This window comes from Pan paniscus, chromosome 4 (assembly GCF_029289425.2).
Source record: "Pan paniscus chromosome 4, NHGRI_mPanPan1-v2.0_pri, whole genome shotgun sequence".
In the NCBI taxonomy this organism is placed as follows: Eukaryota; Metazoa; Chordata; class Mammalia; order Primates; family Hominidae; genus Pan; species Pan paniscus.
In genome coordinates this window covers 148,875,504-148,891,115 of record NC_073253.2, presented here as the reverse complement: position 1 = coordinate 148,891,115, position 15,612 = coordinate 148,875,504, and the positions used below count along the sequence as shown (strand labels likewise).

The window sequence follows — 15,612 nt, the reverse complement described above, 5'->3', positions numbered from 1 at the left end:
ATGCTGATATAAAATCCCTGTGGCCTATAGAAGGGAGTTTAAAAGTACAAACAAGTAAACAAATGTGGGCTGAATGTCCGCTACGTGCCAGGAGCTACTTTTCTGAATCCCTTACTATAAGCAGTGGTGTAACAGGCATTGTCTTATTCAACCCTGACAGTGATCCTGGGAGGCAAAGAGTATTACCACCCTTTTAGAGATGATGTAATGACTTGCAGGGAGGCTAAATAATGTGTTCAAGGTCATGTGCCTAGTAAAGACTAAAGCAGACTTAAAATCCTGGTCTGTCTGCCTCTAAAGCCCAAGCTCTTAGCCACCCTGTCAGTGTTTCTTTTTTTGTAAATTATATTATAAATTATATTATATTATATTATATTATGTGTATTCCTTTTACTTCCATCTTCTTTCCTTAGTAGTTGCCAGTGATTCTTATCAAACTCTTTACGCACCAACCAGAAAATCTGTGGGTTGGAGAGGAGGATTCAAGAAGGTGCAGATTCCTAGGCTTCATCTCTGTTCTCCAGAAGCAGAGTACCCAGGGGCTGGGACCCAGGAATCTGCATTTTAAATAAGGCCTCCCAGTAATTCTTCTATTTGTTGAGGCTTGAGAACCATTAATCTTGCTACAGTGCCTCCACTTCTGAGAAGTTCTTGATGAAGAGCAAGTCTTGAAGAGATAAAAAGCCTCCCAACAGTCTCTGGGCAATAGTTAGGGTCAACTCAAAGGGCTGGGGCCTCTGGTTCTGGGAGTAACAACTGGGGAATTTCATACCAAAGGACAGTTTGTCAATTGATGAAGGCCCCAGTGGAAATTCTACTTTCACAGAGGAAGCCGAAGTCCAGCCAGGAGAGGAACAATGTGAGTAGGGAGAGGATGGTAAAAATGCAGCAGATGGCACTGACATCCAAGGTGTCAGAGCTGAGAGGAATTAAGGTTTGCACAGCCCAATGTCTCTCACTTATTTTAGAGACCCAGAGAGACTATGAGACATGCTGAAGGCCACACAGCTGGATGATGGCAGAAATGGCATAGAAGTCTCTGGCTTCTATTCTTACTTGTTGCACCTTCAGTATATCCCCAATATACCCAGTGACCACTAATGTGTAGAAAATAATCTGGCTATATTTTAAGCTAATCCACTACTCCAGAGTTGGGAAAAACAGTTCGACATCCATATTTTAATTATGGCAAACACATAACTACTCATATACAATGTAGAAATGCCAATTTGTTCTATCCAGGAAATAGCAATATTCTTTTTTCCCTGAGAGCAAAAGGCCATTCTGAGGATTCTGAGGAAAAGCCCAGGTCTATGGTCAACAATTTTCTATCTAGGAGCAATAGGCTTGCCTGCTCGGGCCTTACACAAAAATGCTGCATCTATGTTTTCATTGTCAAGGCAGGAGGTGATACCAGCAGTTCTCAGAATCTGAAAGAAAGGGGCTGGGGACAGTGGCTCATGCTTGTAATCCCAGCACTTTGGGAGGCCGAGGTGGGTGGATCACTTGAGCCCAGGAGTTTGAGGTTATAGTGAGCTATGATAGTACCACTGCACTCCAGCCTGGGCAAGAGAGCGAGACCCTGCCTCAAAAAAGAAAGAAAGAAAGAAAGAAAGAAAGAAAAGCCTGGGGGCGGTGGCTCATACCTGTAATCTCAGCACTTTGGGAGGCGGAGGTGAATGGATCACACGGTCAGGAGTTTGAGACCAGTCTGGCCAACGTCGTGAGAAACCCCGTGTCTACCCAAAATACAAAAATTAGCCAGGTGTGGTGATGGGCACCTATAATCCCAACCACTCGGGAGGCTGAGGCAGGAGAATCACTTGAATCCGGGAGGTGGAGGTTGCAGTGAGCCGAGACCATGCCATTGCACTCCAGTCTGAGCGACAGAGCAAGGCTCTGTCTCCAAAAAAAAAAAAAGAATCTGAAAGGAAGATGGCCTTGGGGAGATGGTCACATATTTGGTGTCCCTTCCAGAGGCAGTACTCTTAACAGCAGCTGCTAAATGCTTTGAAAGAAATAAACAAGCCACCTCAGTGTTTTCCAGATTTCAGCCGTGTGCTACCTCTTCAACATTTACCATAGCTATTAATAACCACTAACACAGGTAACATTCACTGAACAGTGATCAGGCGCTAATGCAGACATGATCTGTGCCCGTTTTACAGATGTGGAAATTGAAAGTTATAAGAGCTAAGTGACCTAGCAAATGTCTTCTCCAGCAGCAAAAATCAGAAGACCATGGGACAACAAAAATGAACTCAGACTTGGACTATTTCTGGATAAGTGTCATTCTCAAGGGTTTTTGAGCCCAGAAAGAGTGTCTGTGTACAATCAACATGCCAAAAGTTTGCTGAAAAGTGGATACGTTCCCAGTGGCTACATTCATAGCCAAATAGGGTACCCTTATTTGGTACCTGCTGTAAGTCAACGCAGGTTACTGTAGCTGATTCCTGAAGGAGGAGATCTCCCAGTCAGAGATGGGAGATGGGCTCTGGAAGGCTGTGGTTAGCGAGAAGATGTGATGATAGAAGAAGGGTCAGAGAGAGGTAACATTGCTGGTTTTGAATATGGAGAAAGCTTGGTAACATGGGAGCCAAGGAATATAGGTGGCCTTTAAGAAACTGGAAAAGGCAAAGAAACAAACTTAACTCTGGAGCCTCCAGGAAGAAACATGGCCTTGCCAACACTTTGCTTTTAGTCCAGTGAAACTCAAGTCAGACTTCTGACCTACAGAATTGTGAGATGATAAATCTGTGTTGTTTTAAGTCACTGTTTGTGGTAATTTGTACAGCAGCAATAGACAACTGACATAGCCTTAATGAATGACATAAGATTGGCTGTGAGGTAGAAGATGCGGTTCTAGACATAAGAGCAGAGAAGACAGGTTTAAGGGAGGTGAGGACGGAGAGTGGACAAAGAGAACTTTAAAGTAGAACTTTCTGCAGTGATGTAAATGTTCTACATCTGTGCTGCCTGATGTGGTAGCCACTAGCCACATGTGGCTACTGAGCACTTGCATGTAGATAGTGCAACTGAAGAACTGATTTTTAAATTGGAATTTATTTAAAATTCAACCTAAACAGCCACATACAGCTAGTGGCAAGGTTATCTGACAGCACAGGCATAGAGAGCATTAAGTCTGAGAGATTAAGACCCAACTTTCAATGGGCCAGGTCCAGTACTTAGAACTTCTGCATACTCTTAGATCATTTAATCCTCTCAATGACCCTATGAGGTTGGCATGGTTAAGGTGATCCCCACTTACTAGATAAGAGAATTAAGGAACAAAGAGCTCAAATAAATTATCCGGAACCCCAGACTAGTAAGTGGTGAAGCCAGGATTCAGTGTTGAGGATTCCAGAGCCAGCATTCTGATCCATGGCACCCTACCAGCTCTACGCCATGCTGTACAATGCCTCCCAGTCATTATGCTATGCCACCAAATGGAATTAGCAATGTGATGAAGGCCATGAGCAGAGAAGTAGAGGCTTCCATGAAGCATAATAAGAAAGGCCAGAGAAGGCTTCGCTGGGGAATGACATTTACTTTGAGTGTGGAAGGCTGAGGAGGGATTGGCAGGCAAGAGGAGGGAGATGGGGGGAGGAAGTCCCAGGCAGAGGAAACATGTATGAAGGCTCAATGATGAGAAAGAACATGGTGTATTCAGGGAGGTGAAAGACAAACAGAATGACTGGAGTGGAGAGATGAAGGAAGTATCAAGGGTTAAGGGTGAAGAAATCGGCAGAGGCCCGGGCACATAGGTTCTGGTAGAATTCGAAATGTTATTCCAAGGATTTGAATGCTATTCTAAGAATTTTCATATGCAAACATATTATACATTATACATATATGTGAACATATATATTTTCACCCTTACTTTTGTATAAATAATAGAGTGGATATGACCAACTATCGATTAGGAAGAGATAGTTAACCTCATCAATAATCATCATTCTCAAGTTCTTAGTTTAGAATCCCTCAGGAATAGGAGTGGCATTTTATACACATCAATTACTTTATGTTTTAGAAGTGCTTTCCTCTACCTTGGATTTTCACAAGCATCCTGGGACAAATGTAGAGATTTTTTTAATCTTAATTTTGCAAATGAGTGAATGGATTCTCAGAGGAAGAATGAGACTTCCCCAATGTCCCAGCTGGTTAGCGGCAGAGCCAAGTCTAGAGTCTGTGTTGTCTGAGTTTCTTCAAAGATCCAGTCCAGAAAAGGTGGACTCACAGGCCCTCAGCTCCGGCCAGAGTCCCTGCTCAGCCTCTTCTCTCTGCAGAACAGAAGTAAAGGGGGACCTTACCTTTCGGATGCCGTCATGTTTCATTTCAATCACGTGGAGCGTATAGTTGGTCCGGCGTCCTTTCTCATTAAACTGCACGTTTCCTGTTAAACCTTCAAATCGCACCTGGAAAACAAAACCAAGTGGTGGGCAGTGAACTCAGATGTACTTTATGTGTGTTTGCCTTTTCCACTGAAGTAGAAATTCAGAACCCAAGAGTGTTCCATGGAATGATGTCTTGGAGTATCCTGAATGCTAAAATTCTTCACTCCCTTGCCACAGGCAAGGGATGCATTACAGATCTCTTTTCCCTAAATTGGGATTCATCCTGACAATTGTTTTTACCTATTTCTTTAGGCAAATACTAACAATGGGTCAGAGTGCATACTAATGTGAAATGTCTGCATCATCCCTAACCAAACACCTCCCATCACACAACCACTATGACCACTGCCCTTCTCAGATACACATCTGAAGATGAAGAAAGTATGGGGGGCCTGCAAAGGAAAGAAAATGGTGCACCATCACTAATGAGTCAGAAGACCCAGGACAAGAAGCCAGCTTTATGAATGAAGGCTTAAGCTATGCTTGGAGATGGCTTCTTAATTCCTTTAAGAATTTCTTCTTTATTCCTGAGTCCAGGGAATAAAATACTTGGCAATTGAAAGACTTGGATTTAACCCCAGCTTAATCCTTAATAGCCAAGTGCCCTCAGGCAATTTAGCTCTCTAAGCCTTCAGTTTCCAAAAATCTCTGCGCTTTTTTTATCTTAAATGATAACTGCTAATGTGAAAGTGGTGTGAAAACTTCAAAGCACCTAGGGAGAACCCATTGTGTTCAGATAAGAGAATGCAAGGTGTTAAAGAAATCTCAGTTGGCTAAAATAAAATTGTATTGGAACCCTCAAATATGCCGCATGAGACTTCTCCACAAATGGGCAAAATCAAACTTTCATGGCCTTCTATCTTCAAATTCATATCAAAAGTCAAATGGTCACCATGGAAATCCAAGATATTTAAGGTTGAGCTTGCTGCTCTGTAGGTGACTGATAAATGTCATCCAAGACCACTCTCAAACTGAGTCTGAGTCTAGCTGTGTATCATCATCTCAGGTACAAGCAACCACATTCCCTAATAGTGATCCACCATGTGTCCTCAGATCCCTCTTGCCTAAGGCCAGTGAGGTGAGGTGTCTACTTGTTACAAATACAAATCCAACCCTGTGACCCAGCACTGTTTATTTCCCTCCTTCAAATGGCTTAAAAGGAAGCTTTGCAGAGTTTTATACTTTTTTTCTGACAGTGGGTAGCTCCTCTGTTGTTAGAACGTATAAGAAGAGTTGGGGGTTGTGTGTGTTTGAGAGTGAGAGAGAGAATGCGTGTGTGTGTGCATGTGTGTGTGTTCCTGTTTCGAGGTTGACCCTCTTGTCACCTTCTGGTTTGAAGTCTCAGTGAAGAGGTCACAACAGGCCCAGAGCACTGAGCAAATTTTACAACATGCTCTTTACTTTCTTAGATGAAATCTGGAGAAATCCCCAGCTCCATAAATGTCTGGGCTATCTTTGCTTTTCAGAGAGAAAACAAAGTACAGATTCTACTACAAAGAATAAAAGAAAGGAGCAATTCCAGCCCATCAGCAACTTCACCTTCTTATTACCTCAGTAATCTCTTGCCAATCTTTAGTGTTCCCTTATTTCCAGTTCAAGATAGTGTTAGTTTGGTGGGTACCATGTAAGTGACTCATTCCAAAAAAACAGACTTGGATAGATGTGCAGATGGTAGACTGGTAGACAGATTTGCCCAAACTGAAAGTGTTATTAATTATCCAAACAGGCATCTACTTTTCAGCCCCAGTCTCAATTTTCATACTAATAATCAGCGTGGCATATTAGTATGGCAGAGTACATAATCTCTCTATGACTAAGTTTCTCATTTGTTTAATGGAACCAATTAGAGTTAATTATGTCTTAAGGTTGTTCTAAGGATTAAAAGAGATATTTTTTGATCAATGCTTGGTGCATGGTGAGTATTCAAAAAATGCCAGCTGTTATTATTATTGTTGCTAATGGTGATACTTAATACTAATATTACTTTCTAAAAACTTCATGTTTATGACACACTTGCACACATATTATTTCATCTCTAGTCACAGGAACCCCCTGAAGTATGCCATTTAGAGATTATGATCTTTATTTACATGGGAGATGCCAAATTCTGGGAAGTAAAGTGATCTGCTCAAGTCTTATGACTAACCAGTGGCAGAGGCAGGTCTAAAATCTGGAGCTTCTGGTAACTTCTGGTATCTTCACTTAAGGTACCAAGTGTTCGCCGAAACACAGGCCAGTGCTATTGTGCTAGGCTTCAGGAGGACAACACAAAAATGTGCAATGTAGTGTTTTCTACCTGCTTTCTGCTATTGCTGCTGGGCATTTCCCAGGTCGTGCCCTGCCCATTCTAACTGTATGACCATAGGTTCCTTGCTCAAACTATCTGCTTCTTAGTTTCCTCCTCCAAGAAGTACTTAGCACATTGTCTGGGACATAAGTTTTCAATGCATAGTTTATATTATTTAGATGATAATAATGATGATAATGACGACTACTACTACTGTGCTGTGTAGAGTGGGTAAAAGTTATGAAAAATAAAATCTAAAATTGAGGCCTTGGGGCTGGTAGGTTGTCTAAGACAAGGGGACTCTTTCAGAAGAAAGAAGGATCATGTCACTGACACTTTTACTGCCTTCCTCAGTTTCCAATAAGGTCAAGGGTCCTACCTGCACAGTTCTAGTGACCCAAGGACCCCTTGCACTGTCACGGTGATCTCACAAGAAGCTGCTTATTTCATGTTCACAGAAACCCAGTGAGTAGCCAGAGCAGACGTTATTTTGCCTGTTTCACAGATGAGATTATTGAGACTCAGAGCTGATGGCGCTTGACTCCAGGATTCACAGTAAGTCATTGAGAGGTCAAGGGTAACTGAAGGCTCTTAGTATCTAGTTGGGGAAGCCAAGTCTTACTTGCACTGAGATAAAACAAAGTATCAGAGAATGCGAAAGAGACATCCCAGAAACACCACTCCATGATGGCAGAGCAAGGAGAGTTCAAGAGGATGGTTCAGCCCCAAACCATTTATCAAGGAGAGTCAGGACTCAGAGACAGAGGAAGAAGCTTCTCAGAAATGTGTATCTTGAAACCACTGTCCCCATCCATCAGGTCTGAGCTCTGGGATCTGGGCACTTATCCCTCTCTCCCCCCATCCCAGGGTGTCTGAGGTCAGATTGATGGAGCCCAGGCACTTCTTCTTGGTTCCTGCTCCCGGAACTTCTGTCGCCATCCTGGCACCCTCAACTCCCTCCATGAAAGATGGAGAATTAACCTTGGGCTTCCTGTAAAGGGTACTGGGTGCCAGCTCAGAGTCTGCTGCTGATGGGAGGCTGAAGCATATATTTCCTTTCCTGCTTGGTGCTGAGAGAATGAGGGTTAATGTCTCTATTACTTCAGCTGTGTTAAAGAAAAAATTAATCAGCACACTTGTTAAAGCACAGTGAAGAAGACTTTATTCAGAATCGTAGCAATAGGTATAGAGACCCCTGCAATGGGTCTTGCAGAGGTGGAGAGAGATTGGGCTCAACTCTGAATAGAGCATGGGCCCGTGGGAATATATAGCCAAGGAGCAGGGTGGGGGTCAGTGGATAGGAAATTGCTAACAGCAAGCATCGGGGTTAAGAGGAATTCTGGCTAAAATGGCCTAAGAGGATTCTTGCTGAAGATGGACGAGGATGATCCGACATAATCTGGGGGATGGTGGGGGCTGAAGAAGATGATCATGGCAAAGGGGGTGGACGTGGTGGACAGGGTTCTTGCTAAACCGACTTAGCAAGTTCTTTGCCAAAACTGGATTTCACAAGAATTGCACAGATGGGCCTAGGAGAAGGTTCAGAAGCCTGACTAAAGTTTGGTCAAGCAAAGAATCTTTGTCAGGTGTCAACAGTGACTCCTCTCCCCTGCCCTCATTGGATCCTGAAAGGCGGTCCTGAAGGAGACAGCCGAGCAGTCAAACTGGATGCAGGGCTCCTGTATCCCCTTTACAGTTGCCCTCAGGTGGATCCTTCCTCCTGGATGCTCACTGGTTGTGAGGCCTGTAGACTAGGTCCTTGCTGGGTCACATTCTAGGTACTCTGGCCAGAGCAAATCTCAGAACCCTTCTAAGCTTCACTTTCCTACCTGAGTCATGGGAAGAATAATCTTGGCTCTGACTGTCTCATGCAGCTTCCCTGAAGTTCAAAGAAACACATGCATGATGCTTTTTTTTTTTTGACGTAGTCTCACACTGTCACCCAGGCTGGTGTGGTATGCAGTGGCACAACCTCGGCTCACTGCAACCTCTGCCTCCTGCGTTCAAGTGATTCTCCTGTCTCAGCCTCCCAGGTAGCTGGAATTACAGGTGCCTGCTACACATCCCGCTAACTTTTTGTATTTTTAGTAGAGACAGGGTTTCACTATGTTGGCCAGGCTGGTCTCAAACTCCTTACCTCGTGATCTGCCCGCCTCAGCCTCCCAAAGTGCTGGGATTACAGGCATGAACCACGATGCCTGGCCCACAAGCACGATGCTTTCTTAAAATTTTGAGCCCTGTGACAAGCCAGTCAGGGAGGCAGCACTAGGAGGATTATGTGTTTAGCAGACAGGAAAAATCCAGATCTGGAAAAGGCAAGCAATTAGTCCAAGATCCCCCAGATAGTGCTGCGTGGAGCCACGGTTGGAACCCAGCTCTTCTATCCCTAATTCCTTAACAGGCCAATGTGACATGTTCAAGTCCTTTCTTGTACCCTCACCCTACCTCGTCTCTTGCTGGGTATCATTGACATCCCCATCCAGAACCTCCAAAACCCAATTTACTCCATGTTCAAATTTACCATACATTTAACGGTTCCATTACCACCCATCTCAGTTTGCCTGGGACGTGATATAGTTTGTATATTTGTCCCTTCCAAGTCTCATGTTAAAATATGACCCTGGACGTTGGAGGTGGTGCCTGGTGGGAGGTTTTTGCATCATGGGGGCGGAACTTTCCTGAATGGCTTGGTGCCCTCCCCATGGTAATGAATAAGTTCTTACTCAGTTCTCATGAGAGCTGGTTGTGTAAAAGAGCCTGTCACCTCCTCCCTTATCTATCACGCTCCTTCTCTTACTACGTGACATACTGTCTCTTCCTTTACACTCTGCCATGATTGGAAGCTTCCTGAGGCCCTCACCAAAAATAGATGCTGGCAGTGTACTTCGTGTGCAGCCTACAAAACTATTAGCTAAAACGAAACCTTTTTCTTTATACATTATCCAGTTTCAGGTATTTCTTTATAACAATGCACATGGACTAACGCAGGAGAGTTCTGGTACTCTTGTTCTGGAATAATTGATAGTAGTTTTTCCTTTCACTCCTAAGTGTTCCCGTTTGGATGATAGATCTTGGATAATAAAGTGGTCATCCTATTGAAAGGCCAGTCACATTCCTACAGAAAGCCTTGCTGATGTCTGCATTCCTCAGTGATGGCATTCTGCTCTGACCATCCACAGCACCATAAGCCCACCTGTGTTAGCCCTTAAAGGCAGGACTGCGTCTTAAACTCCATTGCCCACCCAACCCCAGACCCCATCTAGCAAAGTTCTGAGCATACCTTCACTTCCATGTGCTTGATTGTTGGCTGGCAGGTTGCAAAAACAAAGACTAAGAGGGATGATTACTATTTAGGGGAGGTATTCTAAATTTGAGGCCCTGGGATGGATTCTAGGAGTATGTATCTTCTCTCTACTCCTGGTCATGCAGAAATTATGTATGTACACATATGCATTTTTCTAAGCAAAAGAATCTACATATTTCTTTTAAAAAATCATATTCTCAAATGCCTATTACCTCCCCTATGTTAAGAACCCGACTTGGGGAGTTGAGTCTTCTCCACCATCCAGAAGGCGACATATGAGCATCCTTCCTGGAGTGCTGAGGGCCTCCAGGATGTGGGTTCATTAATATTCTGAATGACTCCCTAGATGGCAGGCAGGGGGCAGGCAGGCAGCTGATTATCTTCATTCTGCTGCTAGGGAAATTACAGCGGAGTGAAGGGGGAGGGGGTGCACAGATATTACCCAAGGCCATGTGCTGCTGGGGGCTGGGCCATAGCTCTTGTATCTTCCCTGTTTGGCCGTGCCCTTGAGGTTTCAGAGCAGTGAAGCATACAGAGGGAGGCATCATCTAAATGTGGTTTGGAGTCCCAACTTTACCACTAGCTAGCTGTATAACTTTGGGAAGTTTTATAACCTGTCTGAAGCTCGGCTTCTCCATTTACAAAGCACGGTTAATAAAACTACCTACCTCAAGGTGTTATATCAAAGATCCAATGATATAATATGTGTAAATGTTTAGAGCTTTGTGTATACTAAGCCTTTAACACACCATACATATTATTACCATTATTTTCAGAATTTAACTCCCTAGCATGCTTGCCCTCCAGGTAGGCTGTGCTGGACCTCTTGGCCTAACTTATAGACAACCCAGGTCTAAAACAAGCTAAACCACAGCTTCTCTCCCACTATGTGACCTGAAGGCCAGAGGTGAAGGCAGTAGAGACCTGAGCCTCCAAGCCTCAGGTTTCAAAGACTGGATACCATCAGGATTTACCCAGCTCCCTGGTGGCATGGCTATTTCAAGAGATGGGTCTAGAAAAAGCCATTGCTGAAGAGTAGTCCTGACTATGGATGGAAGGCTCCAGAGGTCAATGCTTATAAGCAAGGGCCCCTGGGCCCATAGCACAGACCTAACCGGGGGAAGAGGAGTCCTGGACTGGGATCTGGTCCAGCCTCCGCCACTAAGCTGCTGTGTGACCCTGGGTGAGTCACTGCCCACTCTGGATTTGCTGTTTCATTATAAAGTGAGGGAAAAGAAGAGTCAGTAATCTCTAAGGTGTCTTTCAACAAAATCTTTTTTCATTCTAGGTGCTTAACAAAGATTGGAAAAGGAATTGATTTGAACCTCTGATCTTAGGGTCAGAATGTTCTGGTTTGTTTGTTTGTTTGTTTGTTTATTTATTTATTTATTTGGGATAGTTGTTCCTCTCTTTTTCTCCATAGACACTGCCAGGAGTTCCTTGAGGGCAGGCCTTGCTTTCTTTTATTGTCCTCAGTGCTTGGCTCCAAGCCAGGGCACACCATAGATCCTCAAAGAACAGCTGATGAAGGGCAGGCACACACATGTCTTGGCTCTAAGACAAAATAAAAGAGATCATTGTTCTTTTGACTATGGCAACTGCTTCCTTTCAAACCCTACTGAGGGCAGAAGCAGAGTGCTAAGTATACACTACAACCAGAAGGACATGGGTTAGACCATAAGAAAAAAAATTAGACTGTTTGAATTTTCAGAGCCAGTTGAGACTTGAGGTCCTCTCTCCACCCCCTTCATTTTCATGGGGAAGGAAAGGGAAGGCAGCAGGAGAGCTAAGTGAATGTTTCAAGGTCATCCAGAGAGCCAGGGGCCCAGCTGGACGTGGAGTCCAGCTCTCCTGCCTCCCAGTACAGAGTCCTTCCTGCCACCCTGAACTGCCTCCCAGGCTTCATCACTGTCATGGTGGCATCAGACTATCCTTTCAGGACGTCATTAAGATGGGAGAGGCAAGGGAATTGGAAGGGTTGTGAAGCTGAGGGCAAATCTCTGGGACCTTTTGAAACCAGCCTCACATTGCAAACAGAATCTGTCTCGACTGTGGAGTCTGGAAGAGCATTTTAAATAAGCTGGGGTGGGGGTAGAAAGGGAGGCGCAGGCACTGTCCATTTGGCAATTTTCCCCTGCAAGCTGCCTGGTGTCTGTTGTTGCTGCCTAGTGACTTGGGAGCCACCCTGCACAGGGACCAGGGGAGGGCAGAAATGGCAGCTGGAGGTCCTCCTTAGCATGTTCCTCATGTAGCTAGTAGAAATCCTGCTTAGCTTCATTTCAAAGGACAGACCTACATATTCTTCTCTACAGAAAGGCACTCATCAGGGCTGAGGAACAGCTGGTGAGGTTCCTTCAGCATCTCTTTCTCCCGGTTGTGAAAGTTGCTAGAGCTGTGCACGTGTGGTTGGCAAACAAGTGGGAATAGTTGTACATTTTGCTGTACATTTCTCTCTCATTCAGAAATGCTCCTCTTCTCCCCAAGGAGCCCAAATTCATCTTCTGCTGAATGTCGTCTTAAAAGTAAAGCTGGTCTTAGGCAGGCAACTCCATTTGTTGGGGAGGGTAGGTCCTGAGGGACATTTGTGCCAAATAATCTTGCTGTGCTGGCTTGTCATTGTGGCCAATGCTTTGTTATTCCTTTGCAGCAAGCACGGCCGTCCTCTCCCTGTCCCTTCGGAAATACAGCTTCTCTAGCAGGAGGCATCAGAACAAAAATATAGTGCTATTCCTTGGCAGTTTGAGAATCATAGCCTGGGCTTGAGGTGCTTTAGATATCTACAGGAGCCCCAAGAGCAATAAAGCTGAGGGCAAGTCCCCAAAATCTTCTAAACCAGGCATGTTAAATATACACCCACATGTACCACTGTCTCATCCTGCTTCCACAGCAGACATATCACTAATTGAATATTTATGCTTCTCTCTGTTGTATCTGGATTCAGCCTCAGAAGCTTTTGCATAGCCAATTGATTGGAGTTGGCATGGCCATTTTCTATCCCTGCCCTTTAACTATTCTTAAGTGCAAACATAATTGATGAATGAAATGCTGAAAGCAAGAAGGTAGTATCAGAAGTACTGAGAAACATTTTTAGGGTCCACATACCCCAGGCTCTCATACAATGTATGCAGAGAGCAAAGGAAGAAATCCAGAAAATCAGGGCAAGAGGGGAGTGTTTCCAGGAGACCATTAACATGGTTCAGTTTCATCCTTGTGTATTTCAAGTCCCTTTCCCATACACAGAAAATCACCAGCTCTCCTTTTTCAGCAAAATTGCTAAGGAGAAAATACAGCTTTTACACTACAAGAAATGACTGTTCCATATCATTATTTTTTTTTTATATGAGCTTCAATGTATGCTAAGAACCACCAACACCAACAATGCAGTGGTTGTTCTGAACTTCAGGCATTTTCTTCCTTTTCTTTAGAATAGCTGTGTTTTATTGGAATTTGATGCTGAAATCCCCCAGTAGGCTCCTATGAGATGGGGCAAACATTGGTGGTCTTACCTGCTGCAGAGCTCTCTGGATGTCGATCCCTTGGCCCCAGGGAACAGCTGGGTTAGCCAGACAATCCCCAGCATTCCCCCGGCGAGATATATCAATTCTCTGCCTCCGCAGACTCTGGAAAGCCTCAGCCATCACCTTCACCCCATCGTAGGTGAGCGCAGAGGTGTACTAGTGGGAGGAATGGAGACAGTTAGGTATCAAAGAGAGCTGACAGGAAGGCAGGTTTGGGTGCTGTATTTGGGAATGTGTTTTCTGGTGATGAGAAGGGTGTGCAGTGGGCCAGGTGCATGGTATACGTGGGGCAGACAGTGGTGAATCAGGGATGGTGTCCCTGAGAAGCATAAATATTCAATCAGATGGGTGCTGCTGCTCGACCATGCTAGTCAATGCTGACCTCCTTGAACTGTGAGTTCAGTACTGCCAGTTATAATTTTTGAAGAGAAGCCAGGATTCTAGGTTTCTGTGTGCAATCTTGCAATTTTTAAAATGTTGGTTCGTTTGGGAAAAAATGCATAGATTACATATAACACATCTGCAGGCTGGATACAGTTCATGAAAAATCAGCTGGTTTATCCCGGCATTACAGTCATCAGCTGGAAACCAAGAGGAACGATTAACTCTTTCATCTCTTGTAAAAGTAAAAGCAAAAATAAAATGAAAGAAGGGTGAGCTCTTAATTTTTTCCACATATGGCTTACCTAAGTGGTAAGTTTATACCCTGTAAACTTTCCCCTCATTCTTACTCACAACAACTATCAATTATACCCTCTCCTGACAAAAAGGGGACTAGGATGTGGATGAAACAAAATCAGGAGAGCAGTCCAGGAAAATATATCCTGGCTTTGGAACCTATGTCTGTTTTCTTCACTAATTTGTTCCTAATACTTATTATGTTGCCTAGCACACTCAAAGTTCACAATAGAGAATTGAAGAACGAATGAATGGATATTTTTCTAATTTTTTTAAATTTAATTCTCTCACTTCTTTTTTAAAAAATTAAATTACATGCCGGGCGCAGTGGCTCACGCCTGTAATCCCAGCACTTTGGGAGGCTGAGATGGGTGGATCACAAGGTCAGGAGATCAAGACCATCCTGGCTAACACGGTGAAACCCCATCTCTACTAAAAAATACAAAAAAATTAGCCAGGCGTGGTGGCGGGTGCCTGTAGTCCCAGCTACTTGGGAGGCTGAGGCAGGAGAATGGGGTGAACTTGGGAGGTGGAGCTTGCAGTGAGCCGAGATCACGCCACTGCACTCCAGCCTGGGCGACAGAGCCAGACTCCATCTCAAAAAAAAAAAAAAAAAAAAAAAAAAAAAATTAAATTACATTTGGTTATTTTTGTCATCTGCTCAGTCTTTTGGAAATTGGAGTGCAATCATTACACATTACTTAATTAACTCCTATGTAGTTTTCTCATTGCTTGAAAGCATATTTGCGATTTTGTTTGCTTAAGATCATATTGAAATAAGTCTTCATTATTGAAGAGTTAAATCAGTTTGAATAGTGGGTTAAGAAGTATCTCTGTTATATGGTTTGCCATTTATAAAAAGAAATGGATTGAGTGGCAAGAGAAAGTCTGTCAAAGATTCACTGTTTGTCCAGATAAACAAACTTGGCCTTAGTATCCTTCTCAACACAGGGTTCCATATGGCCACTGTCAAGCTATCTGGTTTGACTTCGGAAAAAGAATCATTCGCTATCCTTATTCCCAAGCATTCTCAAATAACAAACAAAATAGATTTTGGTGGCAGTATTTAGAGCTGTGTTGCTGGGAAGTGAGAAGCAGAGAGTCTGCATTATTACTGAGAGTGGACTCTCCCAGGTAGAGATCTGCTGGATATTCCTTAGTTAGGTTGCCCTGATTTTTAGCTGGGCACATGGCTGAGCAGAATAAGGGCCACCTCACTACACAAAGAAGCTCAATCTACAATGAAATGAGCATCCTCCTGAGCTGGGCAACATGGTGGCTCTGCCCAGAATAGAACCACCATTTTCCAGCTTCCCTTGCAGCCAACTGGGGGTAGGTTTCCAAGATACGATCAATAGCATATGAATGGAAGATCTGCGTGTGACTTCTGAAAACAGTTCTTCATGAAGAAGTTGTGCATTGCATGTTTTT

The 15,612-nt window shown here is 43.9% G+C and overlaps 1 protein-coding gene across 6 annotated transcripts in view; it reads right to left on the bottom strand.

Annotated features, from left to right (window-relative positions):
* The window catches only part of GRIA1 (glutamate ionotropic receptor AMPA type subunit 1), a 327,090-nt gene that overhangs the window by 120,873 nt on the left and 190,605 nt on the right, over positions 1-15,612 (bottom strand). For all 6 annotated transcript variants that reach the window (XM_003828976.4, XM_003828975.5, XM_014345120.4 and 3 more), the window contains exons 7-8: positions 13,492-13,659; positions 4,311-4,415 (exon numbers count right to left, since the gene is read on the bottom strand). In XM_003828976.4, the coding sequence (XP_003829024.1) occupies positions 4,311-4,415; positions 13,492-13,659 (273 nt within the window). The remainder of the gene's footprint in view (positions 1-4,310; positions 4,416-13,491; positions 13,660-15,612) is intronic.